General features: G+C 45.9%; 1 protein-coding gene across 1 annotated transcript; it reads right to left on the reverse strand.

Annotated features, from left to right (window-relative positions):
* LOC137442655 (uncharacterized) lies at positions 1–20,194 on the reverse strand. The gene is made up of 18 exons (XM_068141650.1): positions 18,872–20,194; positions 17,161–17,323; positions 16,394–16,534; positions 14,270–14,430; positions 13,330–13,506; positions 12,642–12,783; positions 12,294–12,481; positions 10,205–10,343; positions 9,544–9,714; positions 5,114–5,346; positions 3,849–4,011; positions 3,552–3,701; positions 2,879–3,039; positions 2,196–2,372; positions 1,805–1,940; positions 1,387–1,574; positions 758–896; positions 1–176 (listed from the first exon to the last, which is right to left on the reverse strand). Exons 1-18 carry the CDS (start codon positions 19,094–19,096, stop codon positions 1–3), a joined length of 3,030 nt encoding a protein of 1,009 aa, XP_067997751.1. The 5' UTR covers positions 19,097–20,194.
* Between the last annotated feature and the right edge of the window lie 5,113 nt (positions 20,195–25,307).

Here is a 25,307-nt window from a genome sequence, read left to right on the forward strand (position 1 = left end):
CTACCGAGGCACAGCACAGATCTTGTAGGGCTCTGGGGCCATGGTGAGGCCCATCTTGGGCTTGAGACTGTAGGTAGTGCCTGGGGGTCGCTGGAAGGAGAATTTCTGAAGCAGAGCCGTGAAGAAGAGGAAGAGCTCGGAGCGGGCCATCACTTCGCCCAGGCAGGCACGCTTCCCTGTGGGGACAGTCACCCATGGCACCCTCAGCAAACACTGCCTGCCCAGCTGCTTTTGCTGCTGAAAGAGCCTCTGCCTTCCCTTAGGAGCATAATGCAGCTGTGTTACATCTCCATGGATGAGTTGCTGCCTGACTTGAGCTCTCAAGAAGAGTGTTAAGTGTCACAACGTGGCTGCTCCATGAATTCCAGGACATGGCAGGGGCACCTGTGTGTAACTGCACACACAGAGTGTGTGCTCCCTGTGGCGGCAACAGGGAAGTCCTAGTGAATCACAGCTATGGTAGAGCAGGAGCACAGAGTAATGTTCTTGCCTTGGTGAAGCGGTGCCTAGGCTCTGTGGCATCTTCATGGTCTTTCATTCATCCTAATCTGTCTCTGTGTATGTGAAGAGAAACACGAAAACTGCTAGGAGGAGGGCAGTGGTGCTTTGGGGTGGTCATGTGAGCACAACTTGAGTGGTACCAAGTGCAGCCGGTATCTGCCCTATCCATTGGTCTTTTCCTTTGTGTCTCCACCACACAGTTGGATGTCCCACCCCAGTGCCTCACTTGAAAACAGCAAAATCCAGCAGAACTTACCCATAGAAAAGGGTATGAAAAACTCCTTTTTGTGAAACTGACCATCCTTCAGGAAATGCCCAGGGTTAAAAGTGTGGGGGGTTTCCCACTCATTCTCATCAAACATCAGAGAACTTAAATTTATCATCGTGAAAGTACCCTAAGAGGAGAAAAAGAAGAAGAGATTGCACTTTGTCACTGGCAGCAGAAGGGGCATTTTTATCTCCCACTCTTCTCTCCATGAACAACATCTGTAGTCAACTTCTGCTGCAATTATTTGTCCAGCTGCCCCTTGCATGTCCAGTTTTTCCTACTTCTTACCTGTTTGGAAGTGTGCTGATTCTATAACCACAATCATCCCTCATCAGCATCATTTTTATCTGCTGTACTCTTGGGCCAAAGTTCCTGTCAAGGCTACATGAGATAGGATCTGTTCCTTTTTGGGCTCTGTGTCTGGGTGACATTTTTCAGTGCTCTACAGCCTTCTACATACTGGAGACCATTGCTTGGGTGGCACACAGACATGCTTAGGAGGAGTGAACTCTGGACAGGGCAGAGACTTCATGTGACTTGATGATCTTTCACCTGGCTTAGAGGATCATGCCTGGGCAACTGGGATTCTCCTGCTAAAGCCTCAGCACTGGGGTTACCTTTGGTATGGTGTAGCCACCCACAACCGTGTCCCTGGTCGGTGCTCTTGGCACATTTAAAGGGATGACATTGCCTATCCTCTGCACTTCATGGATGACAGCATTGGTGTAGGGCATTTTGTCCCTGTCCTCCAGGGCTGGCTGCCGCATCTGCCCGATGACCACATCAATCTCAGACTGCACGCGGGCTGGAGGCAAAGAGCAGGGATCAGCAAGCTCCAAGAAGGAAGCCCTTGGAAGAAGGCAGGGTGCTAGCTGTGAGGGTCCTCTAAGGGCAGACCCCAGATGCCCCCCACTGGTTGCACCTCTTTATTCTGAGTGCAAGGGGATTCCCAATTTGTCTCTCAAAAGGGAGACTGTCTCAAGGAGCTGTGAGGGCTACAAGCAGGTAAAGCCCCTGAGCTTTGGCTGGTTGTACCTTGGATTTCTGGATGCAAAGCCATATAGAGCAGAGCCCAGCGCAGGGTGGTGGAAGTGGTCTCAGTCCCGGCGAACAGCAGGTCCAGCACACAGAACACCAGGTTTTCCTCCTGGAAGCTCTTGCTGCTGTCACCCTGCATAAAAAGCTGTGTTAGTGCTGCACAAACAGTGAGGGCTGCCCTGTCACTAGGCTTAGTGCCAGTCAGCCCCAAGGCTTTTGGCAGAAGCTGCTGGCCCTTTCCACCTGCACCTTGCTGATGGGTGGGTGATCTCCACCTTAGGGCTCAGGAATGGCCACACAGGCAGCTCAGATGGAGACTTTGTGTTCATTTTGTATGTCCCCTCATTTCTAAACTGTGCTGCAGAAGGGTTTGCTTCGTGTTGCTGACCTTGGCCATCTCCTGCAGGTAGCTGTCAATGAAGTCTCGGCTCTCTGAGGGGTTCCAGTCCTCCTTGTGTCTCTCAATCCTCTCCATCACAAAACTTTTCATTGTTTCCCAGTTTTTTAAAATGGTTTGGTGGGATCCAGGCAAGAACTTCATTATAGTTGGGAAAGATGGATACAGCTTTGGACAGAAAGGAGAAAACAAAATGGGGATTTCATGTACTCAATTTGCTATCAAAACTTGAAGAGCTTGCAAGGCCATATTTGCTAAATTGCTGGACATGGAAGTAGTTCAGCTGCAGAAAAGCATTACAAGGGATTGGTGTTCCTGTTATGGAATGACTTGTGCATTCCCCACATTCCAACAGGCAGGCTGGCAGGCAGTGAGCAGGACAGGTGATGCTGGGTGAGAGAAAGCATCATGAGCATTGCACAGCTTACTAAGGATGTCCCTGTTGGCTGCAGAGGGGTTGGAGTTGGTGACCTTTAACAGTCCCTTCCAATGCAAAGCACTGCATGACTGTAAGGTAGAGGGAAAGTGCAGCAAATATGCCCTGTGCAAAGGAACAGTGAATGACAAGGAAGTGTGGTGCTGAAAACACTACAAGTTTTGAGGCTGACTCCAGAGAAGTAACTATAATGCTGCAAAACTGCACACCACCCATGTTGGTGGCAGGATGGCTGTACCTGGCCTGCTATGGTCCCATGGAGCCTAACTGTCTCATCCAGGAGGTGCAGCAACTTTTGGAAGTCCTCGTCATGGTATTCAAACCGGTTGCCAAAGGTGATGGAGCAGATGATATTTGAAACAGCATTAGTGAGCTGAAAATGAGGATTAAAAGGATTCCCTGGAGAAGGAAAGAGAATGATCAGTTCTCTTCTAGTCTTCAGAGAAGGAAGAAAACAAAGTCCTCAGAGGTAAAACTGTCAGCAAAATCAAGTAAAGTGAATGGCCTCAGAATGGCCTGATTTCCTGGGACACCTCAGCACCCCCAGGTTGGCCAAGCTTGGCTGGGTATCCCTAGTGGCTCCAGTTAAATCACGATTGGAGATGTTTGTTTTCTGTGGAAAACGAGGTCTGCAGAAGAGCAGATGCCATTTGAATTCAGTGACAGCTTTGCTGTTTGCACACACCTGGGGTTTTGCAGAGGTCTCCCAAAGGGCAGGGGGCATTATCATGCTGCATTCCCCAGTGGATTTGAAGGCAAAAGACCTATAAAAGGAGCTAAGATGATGGCAGGGTGCTAACAGCACTTGCAAGGTGAGGTATTGTTCAGCATACAGAGAATTGTGGCTGAAGTTCTAACAGACCATATAAGTTCCTGCCTTCAGCACAGCTTATGAGAGCCATGGCACTCACCCTGCTCCTCTCCAAACGCATCGACCAGGTACCGGCACTCCTCCTGGATGCGCTCCTCCAGGCTCCTCCTCCCCAGCCCGAAGTTCCGAAGCGTGCTCATGGTGAACCTCCTCTGCTGCTTCCATAAGAGCCCGTTAGAGTTGATCAGTCCTGTCAGAAAGAACCCACCCTGGATCAAGGTAGATCCCTCCACAGAGTGGAAAATGCTCTAGGGTTCTACATTATTTCCACCTGTTTCAGACCTCTGCAGGATCAACACTTTGATCTTACAGCTACGTGTCCTGAGGGGTAACTCACCCTTGGTGCTGAAGAAATCATGCTCCAAAGGGATATCAGGCCGATCTATGAAATTTTCCCCTTGATGAACAAGAACTTCCTTGATCAGCTGCTGCCCACTTATGAACACAAATGATGCGTTGCCCACCTGTGTGCTGCAGATATCTCCACATTTTTCTATAAGCTGGGGTGGGGAGGGGGCAATAAATAAAATAACTTTAATTTGAAATTACTGCACATGCTGAGACAGTTCTGACTGGGAAAATGGAGGCAAACATGTGAAGCAGGGAGCAGGATGGGAGATGATGTGTTTGCACTAGTGTCTGCTGGATTGTGTGTCAAGTTTTAACCCCAGCCGGCAACTAAGCAGCACGCAGCTGCTTGCTCAGTCCTTTCCCCTGCCCTACTGGGATGGGGAGGAGAACTGGAAGGAATAAAACGGTTAAACTTGTGAAAACAACAGCTTAATACTTAAAATAAAAGAAAATGAAAAGAGAGAGAAATAAAAGCCAATCAAGACAAGTGATGCACAATGAAATTGCTCACCAAATATGCCCAGCCAGGCCATGAGAAATAATCAGCCCCTCCCAGCTAACTCCCACTCCCCAGGTTTATGTCCTAAGCCTGATGTTGTATGGCATGGACTAGTCTGGGTCAGCTGTCCCAAGCAGCCCATGCTCCCTCCCATCTTCCTGTGCACTTGCTCCCTGGCAGAACACAGGAAACCAGAAATTCCTTGACATAGGATAAGCATTACTTAGCAACAAGTAAAGCATCAGCATGTTTGCAACACTACTCTCCTGTGAAATTCCAAATACAGCTCTGCACCAGCTGACAGGAAAAAAATGGAGTCTGTCCCAGCTGAAACCAGGGCACTGTGTACTTTTTCCTTTCCTCTTCTCCCAAATCAGGAGTTGGTGTTGTCTGGCCATCACTCAAGTAACACCATCCGGCTGGTTTACAGCTTTTGTTTCACTCCCTTCCCAAATGCCCTTCCAGACCCAAGGCAGCCCTATGAGGCTCCCACAGCTGTGACTGCATCCCTGGCATTGTGGTGTTCCCTTAGCCCAAAGGATGGCTCCACGCTTGCCCCTTTCCTCGTACCCAGGCAAACCTCATCCATGATCCTCCTGAACAAGTGCAAATCTTCTGGCCACCTTGGGGCAAGCTCCTCAGAGTCCTCATGCCCCATGGGGTTTGAGTTAAACCCTTCCCCGTATTGCAAGGGTTGCATAGCTGCAATCCCCTCCATCCCTCCTTCCCCATGGTGCCCACCATTCCCCTACCTTCTGCATTGTCTTGGTAGGATCTTTCATGTCCATCAGGTAGAGGTGCCCAATGAAGGGGAGGGCGAGGGGGCTGGGAGGGTAGTTCTTCGGCTTCCTGCGCTTCAGGTAGTCAGCAACGAGCAGGAAGACAGTGAGGAAGATGAGGAGCATCTGGAAGGAGATGCTATCCCAGAGGAAGAGCAGCATGGCTGGGTGGTGCACCACAACCGGGACGTGTCCCGTGGCAGGTCAGGGCAGGCTGAGCTCAGAGGGCACCACTGAACCCCCACGGACAGGGGGAGATGGACAGCTGTGGGCAGAAACACAAGACACTGTGGAGCGGCTTTCTCTGACCTGGCATGGAGGCTGTCTTCAAACTCCTGGTGTCCCGGATGTCAGCAAGGACCATTCCATTTAACCCCTTCCTGGCTAAACTCCAGTGTCTCCTCTCAACAACAAACCAAACAAACACAAACCAAACCACCCCCAGCTCCTCCTTTTCCCTCCCACTTCCCAGCGCCGCTTTACAACTCCCCCGCCTAGTGATCCATGTCCTTGTTTAAAGATCACCAACAAGCTCTGTGGGCTGAAAGCCTCCCGCGACGCTCTCAGGAGCCCAGGGCTGAGTGCGAGCCCTGCTCCCTGAGGTGCCCTCACCGTGCCAGGTCCTGATGTCAGCTTCAAGGGGCCAGGGAGGCTCCAGCTGCTCCGAGCACCTTGTGCTTTCCTGCTTTGTAGAAGCTCCTTCACTGCTCCTTGCTGAGCCCCAGGCCACGGGGGGTCCCCCGAGAGAGTTGCGCAAACCTTTCACAAACCACCTGACCACCCGTTGAGGATTCAGTTTGCCAGAGCGATGTGGACGGGAAGCAGTCAGCCAGGACGTGCAGCTGTTTCTGAGCACTGTGATTGTGTGATCCCTGCTGGACAAGTGCAAGCACAGCAACCTGCTGCGGCCATGGTGTTAGCCCTGCACCAAGCCCTCAGGCCATCCCGTCTCACTGGCTTAGGCCTTGGAGTGCATAGCTTGTGCTGGAGCAGTGCCTAAAGCTAAGGCAGGTGCTGAAAAGCCAAATCAGATGCCCAGCTCATGCTGTGGCCCTTCAGTGGTAGCAGGTAAGAGGCTGGGCCGAGTTTTCCCATCTAGGAATAGTTCTGAGGCAGGGAGTTGATCATGCTCACATCTCCCACGCTGAATTTTGACCTCTCTCTTGTGTTTTCTTGTTTTCACAAGATAGCAGGGTTGTCTGCAGCAGCCCTTTGATGTTGCACCATGTGAACCTGCTGTGGCCAGCTGCAGTCATCAGCTGCCGCCTTCTGCTCCTGGGGATAATTTCGGTTCATTTTCTCTCTTTTGGGGATATTAGTTGTGGTTGTTAGGATTGTGCAGTGGCAAAGACAAGGCACAGAGGTGTAGTAGAGATGCTGAATCTATGCCAGATGTGCAAAAGGAAAGTTTCTGTATAACCATTACTGCAGAGAATCCTGAAGAGCTAAACTACTGCTTAATTTTGGGATTTAAGGGGGGGAAAATACCTCTGTTTTCTCTCTTTTTACCCCTGGCCTTTAAGCACATGTAGACATGAGCCTGCAGAGATGTATATATTCTAATTCACTTGTATGAGGTGTTTCACAAAAAAACCCCAACCAAAACAAAACCAAATCAACCAAACAAAACACAACAACGACATAAAAAGAAGTTTCCTGTCTTTATGATATGGAACCATAAATTGAATGTCTCGGGACACCAAATTATTAACAAACAGAAAAACATGCACACAAAAAAACCCCCAACCCCCCTCAACCCCAAAAAGGTGAGAGAGAAGATGACATAAATTGTTTTTTTCTGCCCATGAGGAGGGAAGGCACCCCTTAAGTAACAGGGAAAGGCAAGTTGTATATGGAAGAGGGAAGAGAACAACATCTGTTTACTAAGCCAGTACAAATGATACAAAGTGTAGCCACATATCAGAGGTCAAACCCACACCAGAATGAATGCAAAAATTGAGAGAAACGAGTGCCTAGTCCTGAATGGCTTTGGAAACTTCATAGGTGAAGAAAAGTCCACAGGTCTTTTATGTTTTCTCTTTTAGAAAGAAAAGAAAAAGCCACTGTGGGAGCTTGTAGCAGTGAAACATTAATTAAAAATGCAATAGGATTAAAGTGATCAGTTAGAAGGACAGCTCATAGGCAAAATCCTGGTGTGCCCATGTGATGTGCAAAGAACTCTCCCATGTGGCATAAATCTGCCACTGCACGGTGATTGCTTTCTAACAGCAAAGGCGTTACTGCCAGAGATGGAGCCTAAAGCCAGTTCAGATGAGACTGGGTTTAATCCTTTACTCCGCATAACTACGTGGTATCCTATGTGGATGCCCACAGAAAAGTCACTTGTGGAAGGTGAGAAGAAAATAAAAGAGGGAAAATCTCCAATCTTTGCTGTGACTCTCTTCCAGGCAGAAACACATCTTAGCATGAGTGCTTGCTCACATCAATGGAAAAAGTTCTCTGGAAGTTGCATATTTCATGAACTCCTTTACAAGGAGACCCCCAGTGTGGACAAAAGCACTGTCTCCATCACAGAGGGTGCCATGCTCCTGACCCACCTCCTCCAGGCCCATGCTATGGACATGCCTGTTGTGCATGGTCCCAAATCGTTGCCACACACAGAGGGGAGCTATGAGCTTGTGACTTCCTACCACAAAGCCTCCACACCGACATTTCCTGCTTGACAGCCAGTGGTGAACCACTGTGGGCATGACCCTTCTGACACTCTGCTGCTTCTGATTCTCTTGAGCTTCAGTGAAACTGCTCCTGACTCACCCCATGCCATTCATTTTTTGCATTTTCTTTTTCTTTCTCATGAATGAGTCTCTTCTCCCAAGTAACAAGAGAAATCACAAGGGGAAACAGCCTCCAGTTGCACCACGGAGATTTAAGTTGGATATTAGGAAAAAAAATTCTTCCTCAAAAGGGTGTTAGCGGCGGGTTTAGGCTGATGCCTAGGAAATTTTCCACAGATTGAGTAGAAAGTGGTTGAATGTAAATAAATTACCATTGGATGTAAAGGGAAAATAGTGATAAGGTCTAAATAATCCCTTTGGTCTGATAATGAACATAAAGGTAGTTGTATAAACTATTCTGCTCTTTTTCTTGGTCTCTTCATTCTACCAGATGATAGCTGGTTGTTTCTGCTGGCTTGCTGACCTTGGCTGTGTTTTTTTTTGTTGTGGCTAAGTAACAAGCTACTCTCTGCTTTTCTCCTCTTTCTCTTTGCCTTTTCCAGGGCGGGGGGAGAGTGGGGAAGCTATTGATAGATGTCTGATTTTGTCCAGGGGACTTCTTGTGTTGTTTACAAATTATAAATACATGTAAATATTGTATATTTTGTACATGTTCATTGCATTTCATATTTCTAGATATTTCTAGATTTTAGTTTGGTCTGGCAATTTTTATTTTGGGGTGTGTTTTCTCCAAAATAGCTGGAAGGTAATTTCAACCCACCACAGTGTTCAATCCCTCAAACAGGCTGCCTAGGGAAGTGGTAAAGTCACCATTCCTGGAGGGATTTAAAAGACATGTAGGTGCGGTGCTGAAGGACATGGTTTAGAGGTGACTTGGCAGTGCTGGGTTAATGGTTGGACTTGATCTTAAAGGTCTATGCCAACCAAAACTATTCTGTGATTCTTTGATGAAAAATACAACGCATGCTACTGCTGCTGAGATCTCTGCTTAGATATTTTCCATCACAAAGCAGCAACATGGTGGCGAGGGAGCATATACCACATTAAACTCAAGCCCATCTGAGGCTCAGGATTGGCTGTGGACAACTGGAAGTCTAAATTGGTACTGAAGAATGAACCCAGAGCTTGTATGTCCAAGGACAACTGCTTCCACTGACCAGGGACACTTGAGAAAATGTGGCCTGAGGTCATTTGGGGTGCTACAGCATAGGGATTTAGGGGTTGCTGAATGGATTCTGTGACAGATGTATCCCCTATGGAAAAGCCAATGTAGACCCAACTGTGTCCATGGTTTTGAAGGTAGCAGACATCTTCCTGGGAGTTGCAAATGGAAGAAATGAAATAATAAGTCTCCTGTGTGATTTACTTTAGGTGATTGTACTCTAGCAGGGGGTTTGGACTAGATGATCTTCAGAGGTCCCTTCTAACCCCCATCACTCTGTGATTCTGTAAATTCATGCATTTTGTCAAACTGATAGAGGGCAGGAGGTGAACGGAAAGAGCCCTAAGTGTTGTCATAGGTACAGTGTGCAGGATGTGACCCTCCTGCCCTTCCCACTGCCGCTCTCATGTTGCTGGGTGCTAGATGTCCATGGTCTGTCAACTCAGCTCAAAATCTACAGGGTAGAAGGGAGAAGGGACACTTTCCAGTTTGTGGAGGATTGAAATGGGGTGGGATTATGGTGGCACCACATCGACTTCAGTCACGGGGCAACGCACAGATCTGGAAGGGCTTGGGGCAGCGCGTGAGGCTGAGGGTGAAGGCAAAGGTCAGCGTAGCATCTGCTGGTGGCTGGAAGGTGAACTTCTGCAGGAGGCTTGTGAAGAAGATGAACAGCTCGGTCCTGGCGAGCTGCTCCCCGGGGCAAGCCCTCTTGCCTGGAAAAGGAACAAAAATAACCCCACCAAGTTCAGACTGAGTTTCAACCACCACTCAGGCTCCTCTCGCTTGCACTGCCTTGCACAGGCTGCAAGAGCTTTTCTTCCTCGAAAGGTTAGGTGGCAATGTTCACCCACACATTTTGCAGAAACATTCCCTAGAAGTTTACTGCTGAGCAAACAGTGACGGCTGCACAGAAAGAGGAAGAGGGGAAACTCGGTTAAAAGAAAAGAAAACAAAACAAATCAAAACTATGCAGCTTGCACAAGAGGAAGAAGTGGTATTTTGTCATCCTATGATAACAAATTATCTCCCCTCTGCTCCGAGCAGTCACTATTAACTGTTGCTGGGATTTTCACTGTGGGGATGGGCTGAAAGCTGGACAAGGAGCAGTACCCTCTACTCTGGGGGATTTTGGGGGGGGAGAAAGGGGGAAAAAAGGCATTTTGGTAAGGAAAATCATCTCCCTCCATCCATCCATCATCCTACCTGCAGAGAAGGGCAGAAAAGCCTCCCGCCTCCTGTACTGGCCATTTTCCAGGAAATGTTCAGGATTAAAGGTGTCTGGAGTCTCCCACACATTTTTGTCAAACATTATTGAAGTCAGGCTGGTCATCAAGGTGGTACCCTGCAAGGGGTAGAGAAAATAGGGCATTAGGTGATGGAGAAGAACTGGAGTGTTGTCAGATGAGTTTGTTGTCAGCTCTGTTCCACACACGAAGTAAACTACTCATTTATTTATTTGTTTGTTCATTTGTTTAAAGAGCGAAATGTTTTTTCCTAAGCTATGTAATTAAATGAGGGTGAAAGCCTACAGGATTGTTCACTTCTCTGTGTCTCTATGTATCAACATAGTGTTGATCTGTACCTTGTGCTGCTATCACTGGTGATGGCAACATAAACCAACTTTGAAGTGGTTATGCTGTGCTCCCACAGGAATTTGGAGCAACGTATCCAAATAATCTTTAATCAAACTTTTTAATTGTGCCTTTTTTTTTCTCCTCAGTAATCTGGTTTATCTCCACATCTTCCATCAGGAAAAGGAAAATATTCTAATAAGTGAGGAGCAAAATGCCTTGATTGTTTGTTGCTCATTTTCCTTGATGCTACCAATCATATACCTGGAAGAAATAGTTATATACCTGGAAGAAATAGTTATATCTAAATCTCATCTTTGTTTTCATAATTGCAGAACAATGTGTATATATCACAAGATCACAGGATGTTAGGGGTTGGAAGGAACCTCTGGAAGTCATTGAGTCCAACCCCCTTGCCAGAGCAGAACCATAGAATCTATCACAGGCCTCACAGGAACACATCCAGATGGGTCTGGAAAGTCTCTAGAGAAGGAGACTCCACAAACTCTCTGGGGAGCCTGTTCCAGGGCTCTGTGACCCTTACAGTAAAGTTCTTCCTTATGTTGAGGTGGAACCTCCTGTGCTGCAGTTTACATCCACCACCCCTTAGCCTGTCACAGGGTGCAAATGAGCAGAGGCTGTCCCTTCCTTCCTCACACCCAGCCCTCAGATATTTATAGATATTGATTAAATCCCCTCTGAAGTCTTCTCTTCTCCAAACTAAAAAGCCCCAGGTCTCTCAGCCTTTCCTCACAAAGCAGTGCTCCAGCTCCTTAATCATCCTTGTAGCCCTCTGTGGGACTCTCTCAAGTAGATCCCTGTCTCTCTTGAACTGGGGAGCCTAGAACTGGATGCAATATTCTGTGTGGGGCCTCACTGGGGCAGAGTAGAGTGGGAAGAGAACCTCCTTCGATCTGCTGGACACACTCCTTTTAATGCACCCCAGGATCCCATTGGCCTTCTTGGCCACAAGTGCACATTGCTGTCCCATTGTTGTCCACCACAACACCCAGGTCTTTCTTCATAGGGGTGCTCTCCAGCAAATCACTGCCTAACCTGTACTGGTACAGTTTAGTCTTCCTTCCCAGATTCAGGACTCTGCACTTACCCTTGTTGAACCTCATTAGCTTCCTCTTTGCCCAGCTCTTCAGTCTGTCCACAGCTTTCAGGTGTATCAGCCAAGCCTCTCAGTTTGATATCATCAGCAAATTGCTGAGCAGGCACTCTGTCTATCTGTCTGTCCTTTCCTCAATGTCATTGATAAAGATATTGAGTAGGACTGGACCCATCACTGATGTCTGAGGGACTCCACTAGTTACACATCAGTACCTGTTACCTGGCTTTTATCGAGTGCTACTTTAAACAGATTATTTTAAATTCTCTGTGGAATTACCAAACCCAAACTCTTTGCTTTCCTGTGTTTCTTGGCTTTCTATTCCCACAACACATGGAAGGCATCATTCATAAAATTTAAGGGGTAAACCTAACCTTTTAAAATAGAAAATTATGACCAACACCATAGGATCTCACAATTCCACTCACTAAGGAGGTGAGAGCCATAACAGTGTCCATCAGGAGGGCTCGTATTTTCTACATAGTTCTTTAACTGTGACATCTCCCTAAGATCCTTCTGCTTGGTTCCCCTCCAGGTGAGATCTGGGACTTGGGCCATGAGAACCCTGCTCAGGTAGGATGAAGGAAAGGCTGGTGTCCGCACATACTTTAGGCAGGTGGAAGCCAGCCAAGGTGGTGTCGCTGGTGGACATCCTAGGCACTCCCAGTGGCACAATGTTGCCCATCCGCAGCACCTCGCTCAGCACGGCGCTGGTGTAGGGCATGTTCTCCTTGTCGGCCACCATGGGCTGGCGGGACTGGCCAATCACCGCATCGATTTCCAGCTGCACTTGCTCTGCAGGAAGCCAGAAAACATTGAAAAAGTCTGTGTGCAATGGGAAAGAAACCTGGGATGCAGGCATGTCCAGCGTGTGTCAGAGCTGGAAGTAACTTCTGTTTTTTGAGTTTCACTTCTCTAGGTTTGAGATAAACGAAAGACCCATCTACGGCCATACCCTGAATGTGGGAGTGTGTGGCCATGTAGAGCAGAGCCCAGCGGATGGCAGTTGCTGTTGTCTCAGTCCCAGTTAAGAAGAGGTCCAGGGTGCTGCGCAGCAGGTTTTCCTCATGGAAACATGAGCTGGTGTCATCCTTATACTTGAGGAGACAAACATGACCATGAAAACTCTCATTAAGGAGGAGATAGTTCTAAACCCCAAACTAAAATCACCTGTACATAGCTCAAGTTATGCTGTTAGTTTGTTACCACAACTCCTGGACTTGGAAATGGCTACTTCTTAATTTCGTTGAATTTCGAGCCCTATGACCTGCTTTGAAAGACATTCTGTTTGACATGGAGTGACTTCTGAAAGCATGTAGCATTCTTAAACAAGACGTTTCACCAGCAAACACAGGCCTGTGAGCTCTCATAGAAATGTGAACGTATTCCCCAAGGGTCCCCCCTATGCCACGTTACAGAATGAAAAATGGAAGAAGACAAAGTGAAAATACTTTGAAATTACAAAAAAGAAAAAGAAAGAATCTGTGTGTTTCCAAAGTGATCAGATGCCTGCTGTTGCTAAAAAGATTGAGTTGGAAGAGGTAGGGAGCAGAAGGCAACATGGGAGACCCAAGCTCTTCTAATAAAACAGCCTCAAGTCTTGTGTTCTCATTTTGTGGCTTAAGATTTAGGGAAACTCTTACCTTTTCTATCTCCTTCAGGTAACAGTCAATATAATCTCCTGCCTCAGACTGGTCCAAATCCTCCTTGTGCTTTGCAATCACTCCTTTCACAAAATGCTCAAGTTTCTCCCAGTGCCTGAAGATTTTCTTAAAGGGTCCGGGCAGCCATCTCATTATGAGAGGAAAAGCATTGTACAGCTGGTGAGAAACCAAACAGAGCAGAAGAGCATTTCTTGAGTTAAAAAAGAGCAGGCATCATAGTCAAGATGTTTGTACAGTTTATTATCTCTGTTTGCTACCAGGAAAAACATCAGTTTTGCTACAAAGGTCAGTTTATTTACACTCATGTGAACAAGTACAAACAAGATAAGAATCAAGCAGATTATTTTTTGCTGATATCTCTAATATTGGGTGGCCAAAGCTGTCACCTCAGGTAAGGTGGCCACTAGAGCCAGAAACCAGTATGGATACAGAGAAGCCCCATAGTGCTGCTATTCCTGGAGGGGCTAGAGGGCAGATCTGACCAGTGGTGTGTGGCCATACAGAAGCTATATCCCCAAATGCACCTCTTTTGGATATACCCTGGGCTCTCAGGCGGTTTTGTCGTAAAGAAAAACTATTTGAGAAACTGGTTGAGCAAGGTGTGGGTGGAAGATGGGCATTTTCAGAGTGCTGGACTTTCCTTTCGTAAAAACATGGATAAACATGGATATTTTCAGGGTTTTTCCATTTATCCTTGGTTAGGTCATTTTGGTTTTACAATCCGATAGTGTTGCAGCAGTTTTCACTGCTTCCTTGCTTTCCTGACAGATTTTGTGTATAAACTCTGCCTAATGTAAAACAATACTCATGGTCACTTCCCCTGCAACGTGACTCTTTCTACAGAGAAAAGCAGATTTCAGCTCCAGTTTCTGAACACTTAGGTGCACCTGAAGCTAGAAAAGCATCCAAGTGACTTCACCTGGCCCCAGAAACTTCCGATGAGCAGCAGCGTTTCAGCCAGCAAGTGCAGCAGTTCCTGGAAGCGGTTGTCATGGTAGTCAAAGCGGTTCCCAAAAGTTATGGAACAGATGATGTTTGAAACAGCATTGTTAATTTTGTAATGAGGGTCAAATGGTTGTCCTGGAGGAAACAAAAAGAAAGTTTCAGTCAAAACCATGTTCTCTACCAGATCATAGTTGTGACACTGGGATTAGACCTCATCTATTTTTTCACCCATGCTGATGCTAAGGCTTCACTTCATGTCCTGGAGTCTCCATAATTTCTGTCATCCTACTGGAGTTTGGGCATTGCGTGCCAGGACTTCCTTTCTCCAAGGACATCCTCTCCTGTATCCAGCTGTTGGCACACACCAATGTTAGCACAGAGCTGCCCAAGCAGGATTTGAACCTTATTGCAGAGAAAACAACCAGAAGCATGCCACACTGGGTTTTGAGTCTGCATGCTCCAACATGCTTCTGGTGGCAATTTAAAACACCAGGAGAGGGTCCCACAAAGCTTAGCCCAGGAGAGGGAGCTCAGGACTAACCATGCTGCAAAAATGCCATTGCCTTGGCCTTAATTGTCCACCACACAGAAATCAAATGAGATGGAGAGAGCGGGGAGAGGATTGCAAGTTTCTGTGCCCACCTGTAAAACCCAGCTCATATGGCCCATATACATCAGCTCCTACAAGAACAAAGCCTGTCATGACATTGATCACACCTGCATTCCTTGGGAGACCTATTGAGCAGGGGCTGTCATCTTCTAGGACATGTTTAGGCAACCTGAAGAGCTACTTGCCATCATATGGAGAGACTATCAGTAACAAATCCAGTCCAGCCCCGAGCTGCTGTCAGCATGCTGGGAGCACCACTTTGAAATGCAAGGCACTCTGCACAGGACTGCTGATCTCTTAGTAATTAAACTGGGCTGGTGCTCAGATACCAGAATGATGGACATGATCACTATTTGTCATTACTAATGGGAAGAAAGGCCCAAACCAGCAGCTTAATTAGTTTATTGATTAGGACTATAAAGGACTATAATCAATTGGCAACGTGAAGTATTTGGCCTGTTCAGCACACCAGCGATTAAAATGGAGCAAGTTCAGTATATAATTTCACAATTCCTATTTAGATCTTTCTTGTTTACTATATATAGCTCCATAGAATTAGCTAAACCCCATCTGCTTCTATTTAAAGCTGAAGTGCAACTTCACCCATGTACCAACATACAAATTATTCTTACTAATATCCCTCTGGCAGTTCTTAAAAGCTGGACCATAAAAGAGCAAGGCACAGGCTTCATCTGTGCAGGATACAAAAGGAAATCCTGACTAAACAAGTTCTAAAATACTTTGCAAAACCAAGGACAGGCAGAGGTTAACTCAGCCTCCAAGTGTATGTGCCTGACACCAGGAGAATCATTCAATGTTAGCGATTGGAAGGGACCTCTGGAGATCATCCAGTCCAACCCCCACTGCCAAAGCAGGTTGACCTAGAGCAGGTTGCACTGGATGATGTCCAGGTAGATTTTGAATGACTCCAGAGATCTCTACCATCTCTCTCGGCAGCCTGTTCCAGTGCTCTCCCACCCTCAAAGAAATTCCTCCTCATGTTTAGATGGAAACTCCTGTGCTCAAGTTTGTGCTTGATTACCTCTCATCCTGTCACTGGGTTCTACTGACAAAAGATTGGCTCCCTGACACCCAGATTTTAAGTATTTATAAGTACTGAGAAGATTCCCCCTCAGTCTTCTCTAGGCTAAAAACCTCCAAGTGCCTCAGCCTTTTTTGATAAGAGAGATGTTCTAGTCCCCTGCCACATTTATTCCTTCTCAAAGTACAGGAGGGACTTCTGAGCCACATAAGCATAATATTTTTAATAAGCACCTAGTTTATGTTTGCTTAACATGAATAAGAAAGCACTAAAATAGAAGCCCTGAGGTCTAAAATAAGTGCTGAAAGGCACAATCTGGAAGTGTAAGATTGTGAGCTATTGAAGAATGTTTTTCATACTAGGAACTGGGCTGGAGTAAGAGTTTTATTTCTTATTGCCCATTTAGCTGGCAGCTATGGGCAGGGTGCTGTACCTTAACCACCCACCTTTCTCCTCCTCGATCGCCTCCACAAGGTACCGGCTCTCCTCTTGCACTTTCTCCTCAAAACTTACAGCAATGCTTTTCAGTGCTGCTGCAGTAAACTTCCTCTGTTGCCTCCATACATGCCCATTTGATGATATGAGACCTGTAGGCAGAAAAAAACCCAAGTGAGCAAACCTCACCTCTGGGTCATGTAGGATTCAGATTCTGGATTCAGAAATGGTCACTCATCTTGAACAAAATCCCCAAACATGTGGAAAATCTGTAGCTTTGCCTGGGAATTAACATTCAAGAGTAATTGGCTTATGCTAAAGATCTAGCTTTATGGATTTGCTTTAATCTGCTACTTTGTCACTTTGCGTGGGAAAAAAAAGGTGTAAGTCAAAATACTTAAAGTACTATCATGCTGTTGGCAGAGCTGCAGGCAGGAGCACTGTACCTCATCTCTGGAGTTACATGCAACTGGGGGAGAGAAAGAACAAATTAAACCCATGGGGAAAACTCGTCAAGTGTATTGATCACTGAGCAGCTGGATTTATTTCTCCTCTTTCATCAAGACCTGTCTTTGATCTCATCATCTTCCCTATATCCTAGAGAGATTAAAAAGTGCACCTGTGAGATTATTATACTGAATTCCCTTCTTGCCTTCTTCCCCTATGCAAGTTTTTATGGGTGCAGTTCGCAAGGGCTGAATTTAACCTGTTTCACTTTCATTTTTACCATTGCAAATAGATGAAAAACCTGTAGCATAATCCTGGGTGCTGTGCTTACCAAAGCCTCTGAATATTTCTTGGAGGAGTGGAATATTTGGCCGATCTGCAAATATTTCAGCCTGGTGGACAAGAGCTTCTCTCACCATCTGGTACCCGTTGATTACCACAAAAGTCAGACTTCCAAACTGCACACTGAAGATGTTCCCATATCGACCAGTAAGCTGGAAGAGAGTTCATCACCCTCTGAGGGCAAGAATGTGGAGGTTTTAAAAACTCACCTGGAGAAGACCTTGAACAATGGCATCTATCTTTGAATTTAGTCCTGCTTGAAGAAAAGGGACTTAAGAAAATCTCAAACCCAAGTCCACGGGTCACATCCAATCTAAACTATCCTGTGAAGACTGGAAATGGCATAAAAAATGCTAGAGAGCTGTAGTGTGGGAGAGAGTTTCCTTATATTTGTTATCAAGTGGGACCTGGGTTTCAGCAGGAGGATGCATCCATTTAACTTGTAAAAAGGACATTACTTGCTTTGTAACTGATGGGCATCTGCTCCATCCTTCTTCTTCACAGCAAGGGTGCAGTAAGAGGTGAAGGCACCACCTGGGTCACCACGCCCAGGCTCTTGCTGCTGAGGGCAAAGCACAACAAATTATCCCTTCAACAACTTTGTGTCTAAAGTCATGTGGTGTCTTGCTCCGGCTATCCCATTTAGAAAGTGGCTGCAACTGCTGATGGCTAGAAATCTGCTTCTAATTTTAAGCCTGAGTGCATTTATGGCCAAATTAGAGCCATTTTCCTCACATGAACCTTGGTAGTGTTAGTGTCTCCTGTGCAGTGTTTAACTCCCTGATGTACAAGTACAAAGGGTGATCATGTTATCTCTCAGGACTTACTCTGCCAGGTCTATATGGAAGGACAAACATGATCACCCCAGACTGCGATGGTGACTGCGAAACCAGTCTGGGGCTAAATGGGTGTCTTAGTCATTGTGTGTGTGAGTGAATGTGATTAATTTTATTAATATTAATTGGGTATATTGATAAAATATCCTGCTCACACTGCCTCAGCCTTCCTGAGGGGATCTCCCAGGGGATACTCTGTGAAAACCCAGGCTAGATAGACTGGTCTCAGCCTGCTAAGTATAGATAAATAATCAGCAGAAAGGATATTTGCAACCAACAATCAGAACTTCTCCTTCCACTTTTTCAGAGAAGCATACTCAGTATGTATGAAATATCTCACTTTTATTGGCTTTGGAGGGAGTTAAAGCTCTGGAAACCTTTCCAGAGGAATCACTATCACTTTCTGTGACACAGAAGGTGCCACAGGGATCTTAAATGTGCCTCAGGGTCTTAAATGTTTCTTTCAGATGTAATGGGGCAAATCGTTGGCCTCTGAGCAAATACACTGACAAGAAAGTTTCCAGAGATGGTTTTCACAGTCCAAACATTTAATTTCTCACAGAGCACTTGTCATCCATCCCTCAGCCTGGCTCAACCTCTCCAAACCCTTCCTGGGCCTCAGCAGAAAATAGTCATGATCAGATGTGGAGAAAGAGGAGGAACATGCAGGTGTTCCTCCACTATATGGACCTTTCTACTGCCGTGGAAGAGGAGATGATAGTTAGAGATAAAACCAAAACCATCTATCATACATGGTTATTACATAGCTAGTTCATTAGAGGCTGCCCTTGCTTTGAGGATTTGGTGATGAAAGCCACTGAAGAAGTAAATATTGTTAGTAGGAGAAATGTCTATGGATCTTACCTTCTGTAGTGCAAGATGAAGGGGCTGCTTAAAGTCCACAAAAGTTCCCACCAGAGGAAAGATCTGCGGCCCTGGAGGGAAATTCCTGGGTCGTCTCATTCTCACAAGGTTAATAATCAGAAGAAATGTGACCAGAACCACCAAGATCATCCAACCATTCAGTTTTTCCAAGAGAGAAACAAAATTAGGCCAATACTGAAGCTCCATCTTGGCTGATAAGGCCATGGATCTTCAAGGAAGGGACCTGAAGCTGGTATTACATTTGCTAAAACAGGAGCAAGAAAGCACTGGAAAGAAAACAAAACAAGCTAGGATGATGATAACTTATTTGGGACAGGACTAGCCATGAGCAAGCTGCTTTCTCATGCACAGCTACTGCCAGACCACCTGCTGACCAACTAAGTTTAAACACAAAAATCTAAAAAAACAACCCAAAACTTAAAAAAAAATATTTGTCCCCGAAGAAGCAATCCTGCAAACTTTTAGCTTTACATCTCTGTCAACTCCCTGATTCTCTTAGGGAAGAATATTTCTGCCTTCTGCCCTTAACAGGAAACCCCTTTATACAGACACTTCAATGGGATTATAAGCATTACAAACATCTGAGGTTAGGTGAAAGCAGCTTACTTGGCTAATTACATATGGTGGGCGTTGCATAATTTAAAAAGTGGTAAGGCATCTGAGGTGATGGACACCATACAAGTTGCTCAGGGGCTGATCCCGTTAAGTGCTAAGCACTGTCTGCAAAGGGCTGGATGTCTTTAGCATCCACCACAGCCTGCTTGGCTTTGCCAGAGTCATCAGGTGAAGTTCGGACAAGGGAAGCATTACTCTGCCCAGCCACTTAAAGAAGAGTTAAAGGAGCTTAATTTCAAGAGTGGGAACATAGGCCCCTGTGCCTGTCAGCTAAAGGAGAGATTGGAACTTACACATTTAAATCTCCAGGATTTTCTGAAATCTCCTTTGAATAAAGCTTCATGCTGTCCCTTATGACAGCATGTAGCATTTTCAAACTTGAAGTTCCTCACCAGCAAACACAGGCCTGTGAGCTCTCATAGAAATGTGAACATATTCCCCAAGGGTCCCCCCTATGCCACGTTACAGAATGAAAAATGGAAGAAGACAAAGTGAAAATACTTTGAAATTACAAAAAAGAAAAAGAAAGAATCTGTGTGTTTCCAAAGTGATCAGATGCCTGCTGTTGCTAAAAAGATTGAGTTGGAAGAGGTAGGGAGCAGAAGGCAACATGGGAGACCCAAGCTCTTCTAATAAAACAGCCTCAAGTCTTGTGTTCTCATTTTGTGGCTTAAGATTTAGGGAAACTCTTACCTTTTCTATCTCCTTCAGGTAACAGTCAATATAATCTCCTGCCTCAGACTGGTCCAAATCCTCTTTGTGCTTTGCAATCACTCCTTTCACAAAATGCTCAAGTTTCTCCCAGTGCCTGAAGATTTTCTTAAAGGGTCCGGGCAGCCATCTCATTATGAGAGGAAAAGCATTGTACAGCTGGTGAGAAACCAAACAGAGCAGAAGAGCATTTCTTGAGTTAAAAAAGAGCAGGCATCATAGTCAAGATGTTTGTACAGTTTATTATCTCTGTTTGCTACCAGGAAAAACATCAGTTTTGCTACAAAGGTCAGTTTATTTACACTCATGTGAACAAGTACAAACAAGATAAGAATCAAGCAGATTATTTTTTGCTGATATCTCTAATATTGGGTGGCCAAAGCTGTCACCTCAGGTAAGGTGGCCACTGGAGCCAGAAACCAGTGTGGATACAGAGAAGCCCCTTAGTGCTGCTGTTCCTGGAGGGGATAGAGGGCAGATCTGACCAGTGATGTGTACAGAAGCTATATCCCCAAATGCACCTCTTTTGGATATACCCTGGGTTCTCAGATGGTTTTGTCGTAAAGAAAAACTATTTGAGAAACTGGTTGAGCAAGGTGTGGGTGGAAGATGGGCATTTTCAGAGTGCTGGACTTTCCTTTCATAAAAACATGGATAAACATGGATATTTTCAGGGTTTTTCCATTTATCCTTGGTTAGGTCATTTTGGTTTTACAATCCGATAGTGTTGCAGCAGTTTTCACTGCTTCCTTGCTTTCCTGACAGATTTTGTGTATAAACTCTGCCTAATGTAAAACAATACTCATGGTCACTTCCCCTGCAACGTGACTCTTTCTACAGAGAAAAGCAGATTTCAGCTCCAGTTTCTGAACACTTAGGTGCACCTGAAGCTAGAAAAGCATCCAAGTGACTTCACCTGGCCCCAGAAACTTCCGATGAGCAGCAACGTTTCAGCCAGCAAGTGCAGCAGTTCCTGGAAGCGGTTGTCATGGTAGTCAAAGCGGTTCCCAAAAGTTATGGAACAGATGATGTTTGAAACAGCATTGTTAATTTTGTAATGAGGGTCAAATGGTTGTCCTGGAGGAAACAAAAAGAAAGTTTCAGTCAAAACCATGTTCCCTACCAGATCATAGTTGTGACACTGGGATTAGACCTCCTGTACCAGCAGAAGCACACCCAGGCTGTATGAGAGCTGCACCTTAGTTATTGCAGGAGTCCTTTTAAAGGTTAGTATCTATCTGAAATCCAAGGCTTTGTGGTCTGAAGTACTATTTGCAGGTTTCTGGGTGGTATTAATCACCAAGTAGGGTGCAGTAATAACAGAAACATCTTGTGTTGCAGGTCTATAATGTATATTTCACATCTTACCATAGCACAGCTGTGAACAGCAGTGGTTGGGCACGGCTTGTCCACATACCAGCTCACCCCTGATTCTTCTGTACCCATCAGTGCACCTATTCCACCCTTCCTGGTGGCAAGCCTCGCCTTGCTTACCAAAGGCTAAATCAGGATAGTGGGCTTGTGCTCTTCATCCTGGCATCGGGGAGATGACTCGGTTGGTGGAGGTGTCAGCCTACAGCATGCTCAAAGGGACTGTGATGATAAGGCGTCAACTTCTGCTAGCCCAGTTTCACTCCTCTGTTCTTCGCTCTGCCATATGATTTGTCAGCATGCACACAGAGTGCAGATCCCTCTACCGCTTGTGGCTGCTGTGAATCGGGCTACGTGCAAAGCCAAGGTGTTAATGTGTTCTTCTGGGTGGTGTTGTGGGGGTGGATGCATCGTGGTTGACAGGAGAAATGTTATTTTTAGCAGGAGGAGCACATTTTGCATGTACTCACATGTGTCTTGTCAGTCAGAAACCTCAAGCCTATTACTTTGCCTTGAAGCTTCACATGTCCAAATGCATCTCTTCACAAAGTTCTTAACATGCCAGATTTACTAAAAAATTAGGGAAGAGCATTCTGGTATTACCAGGGCTCTCCTAACCTTGGTAGACAGTAACACCAGCATGTTACCAAACTGCGTTGTGACGATGCTATTCTGGGTCCTCCCAGGTTTTATTCAAATCAGTTCTCACCACGTGGTGATGCGCAAATCCCCAAAGCACTGAGGAAGTCCCATCGTGGGAGCACATGGGCAGGACAAACATGTGGACAACTCCTTAAATTTTGCAGTCTTAACGAAGACCCTCAGCTGTAAGACCCTGGTCACCTGAAAGGTGAACCTATACTTCTGGTCAGCACCATGAACACAGGAACATAAGTCTTCTGTGGTCCAAATAGCTAAAATGTGAATTACTATAAAGGACTTGAGCACCTCCCCTGTGAAGAGAGACTGAGACACCTGGGGTTGTTTAGTCTTGAGAAGACTGAGAGGGGATCTGATTGATGTCTATAAATGTCTGATGGGTGAGTGTCAAGTGGAGAGGGCCAAGTTCTTTTCGGTGGTGCACAGTAATAAGATGAGGAACAATGGATACAAACTTGAACATAGAAGATTTCGCCTCAGCATGAGGAGAAACTTCTTTACAATGAAGGAGACAGAGCATTGGAACAGGCTGCCAAGTGGGGTTGTGAAGTCTCCTTCTCTGGAGAGTTTCAAAACCCACCTGGATGCATTCCTGTGCAGGCTACCCTAGGTGATCCTGCTTTTGATCTCTTCTGACCCCAAGAGACAATTTTTTGACCCCCTCACCTGAGCTCATGGAGACTGTGTAGATAAATTGTGCCATATTGCATGGACACACACACACATCACTACTTGAATATTAAGGCGTCTTGAACAGCCAACAGACAGAAATTGGCCCATATGCTTTGTACCTTCTTCCCTGGCTAGATGTCTAACTGTGTGCAGAAGGTTTTGAAACACAAAGAGAAACATTCTGTTAAAAATGCAATTACCATTTGTTTTTCAAGATAGAGTATCCCATTATTTTTTCCAGAGAAGTGAAATTCAATAAGGTTACAGCAGAATGTAGTCCAACAGTTACCGTACTTTCAGAGCATTATTTAAGCTACAGAATTTCTTAATGATTAGAAGCATATGTGGGGAAAATCACATGCAAAATGAGAATGACTGGAGACAATTTTCACCCCCCCAACACTTCTTTTCAGGCAAGTAACAGCTCATCCACCACTGTGGTTGCATCCACCACATTGGAGGTGTGAGACTCTGTCCAACCCATGGAGCCACGTGCTCAGGTCATGTCAATAGACAGGCTCCAGTGAAGTCCAAAGACACATCCTGATTTACAAGAAGGAATATTTTGCTGCTTCTTTCCTCCTTAAGTCAGACTCAAATGATGCCATTTTCACCAGAGGCAAGCAGTGACCACCTTGATACGTGTGTGAAGACCATGTGCCAGAGGGCTTTCATGCAATTGTACTTGCTGTTTCATGATCCAGCCCAGGTGAGTCCTAATGGACCTGGAAGCAATGACTGCTCTGGACACTCATTTCCTTTCAAATCTGCAGGAAATTTGTAATTGAGTAAGGCAATGAGGAGAGAGTGCTGGGGCACCTGTACCTTCCCAGGCAAGCTCAGGAAAGATATGCTTGAACCCAGTCGTTAAACTTGTTTCCCCACTTTGGGTGATTTCACTGGGACATACATGGGAGCTCAGAGCTCAAATGTGTCTGTGAGCCTGACTCTGAGCCCCAAAATCATGGAGCTACATCCATATTTGTTGCTGTACCTGTGTATTGAATACTAAAGTGCGTATAATTTTGCATCTTCTCTCTCTCAGACTAGATGTGAATATTCTCTGAGTTTTCCTGGGACTCCCATACACCTTTCACCTATAGCCTCCTGGCCACAACAATGTTTCCAGGTCTAATAAAAGCTATAAGGCAACTGTCACGATGAATGGATAAATTAAGACATTAGGAGCCTAAACTAAGCAGCGTGGGTAGGCCTATGAAGTGTCCTATTGTACCATTCAGGACAGACCCCAAAAGATCCGTTAAAGGTCCCTTCCAACCCAAGTCATTCTATGAATCTATGAAGGTGGGATGCTGCATCCCCTTCTGTCACAAACTAAAATGTCCCTTCACTGCTGTACAAGACAGTTGTGATGAAAGGATTTTCAGCCAGATAGTTAAATGTAGGTAGCAGAAAGTGCTGCAGGGAGCACTCGCCATGGCTCCGGACCCTGGATCACCCCCTGACTTTTTGATCTTTGCGCGAAGACTTTTTTTCCTTCACAGCCAGGAACTGCATTGCCTTCGCCAGCCCGTCACGGCAGACCCCATACGGACCTATCGAATCCGATTTGGGGGGTGCCGGGTGCTTCCCCCTGAGGGGGCCATGCTCAAGGCACCGCCGCCGGCAACCGCCCACGATCCCCTTGGCAAGACTCCGCCGCCGTCTGCCGCAACCTGGCAGAGCTGGGGCTGCAACCCCGGCTGTTCGCACGGGGCGGCTTCCCGCAGCCGAAGCTCTTCCTCCGGCTCTCCGCAAACCTCTGAAATCCCCTCCTTTCCACTATGCACCTTTTCAGTATGCACAGAGAAGAGTACAGTCACATATTCCTCTCAAAGCCACAAGGACTTGCCTGGAGTTAAAATGTCATTTATGTACATATCACAAGCGTTTTTCTAGGCACAGATGTCTTTCTGGTGCCAATATGCTGTTTATGTACTTATCTGTCACAAGCACATGTCTACATACATATGCCCTGCTGGCAGAGGCACAGAGCATTTTGAAACTCTTATTAGGCTGCTAATGAATAATACGCATACAAAGGAGAAAACAGAAGGTGGATCTATCAGGAACAGCCTCTTTCTTAACTACCTTTTAATTGTAGGAGAGGAAGAAAAGAGATGAATTTTGATATGTTGGCATCTGTGAAGGCCTGCTTAGCAGCAGCGAAAGCCATCGTTTTAAAAGTGGATTTTTCACAGGTTTGGGTATTTGGAAGGGGTGGGGAGGGGAGGGGGGGGGGAGGTGGATTTATTTTTTTTTTTTCCTTAAAAAAAAAAAAAAATCCACAAAATTTTGACACTGAGAGTATTGCAAGTCCTGGTGCCAATGATGTACGATAGTGTGATTGTCACCATGGAATGCTGAAAAGCCCGAGCAGCTGTTT

The sequence above is a fragment of the Melanerpes formicivorus genome, unplaced genomic scaffold (genome assembly GCF_026170545.1).
Source record: "Melanerpes formicivorus ecotype bairdi unplaced genomic scaffold, bMelFor1.0.p_v2 SCAF_7, whole genome shotgun sequence".
NCBI lineage: Eukaryota > Metazoa > Chordata > Aves > Piciformes > Picidae > Melanerpes > Melanerpes formicivorus.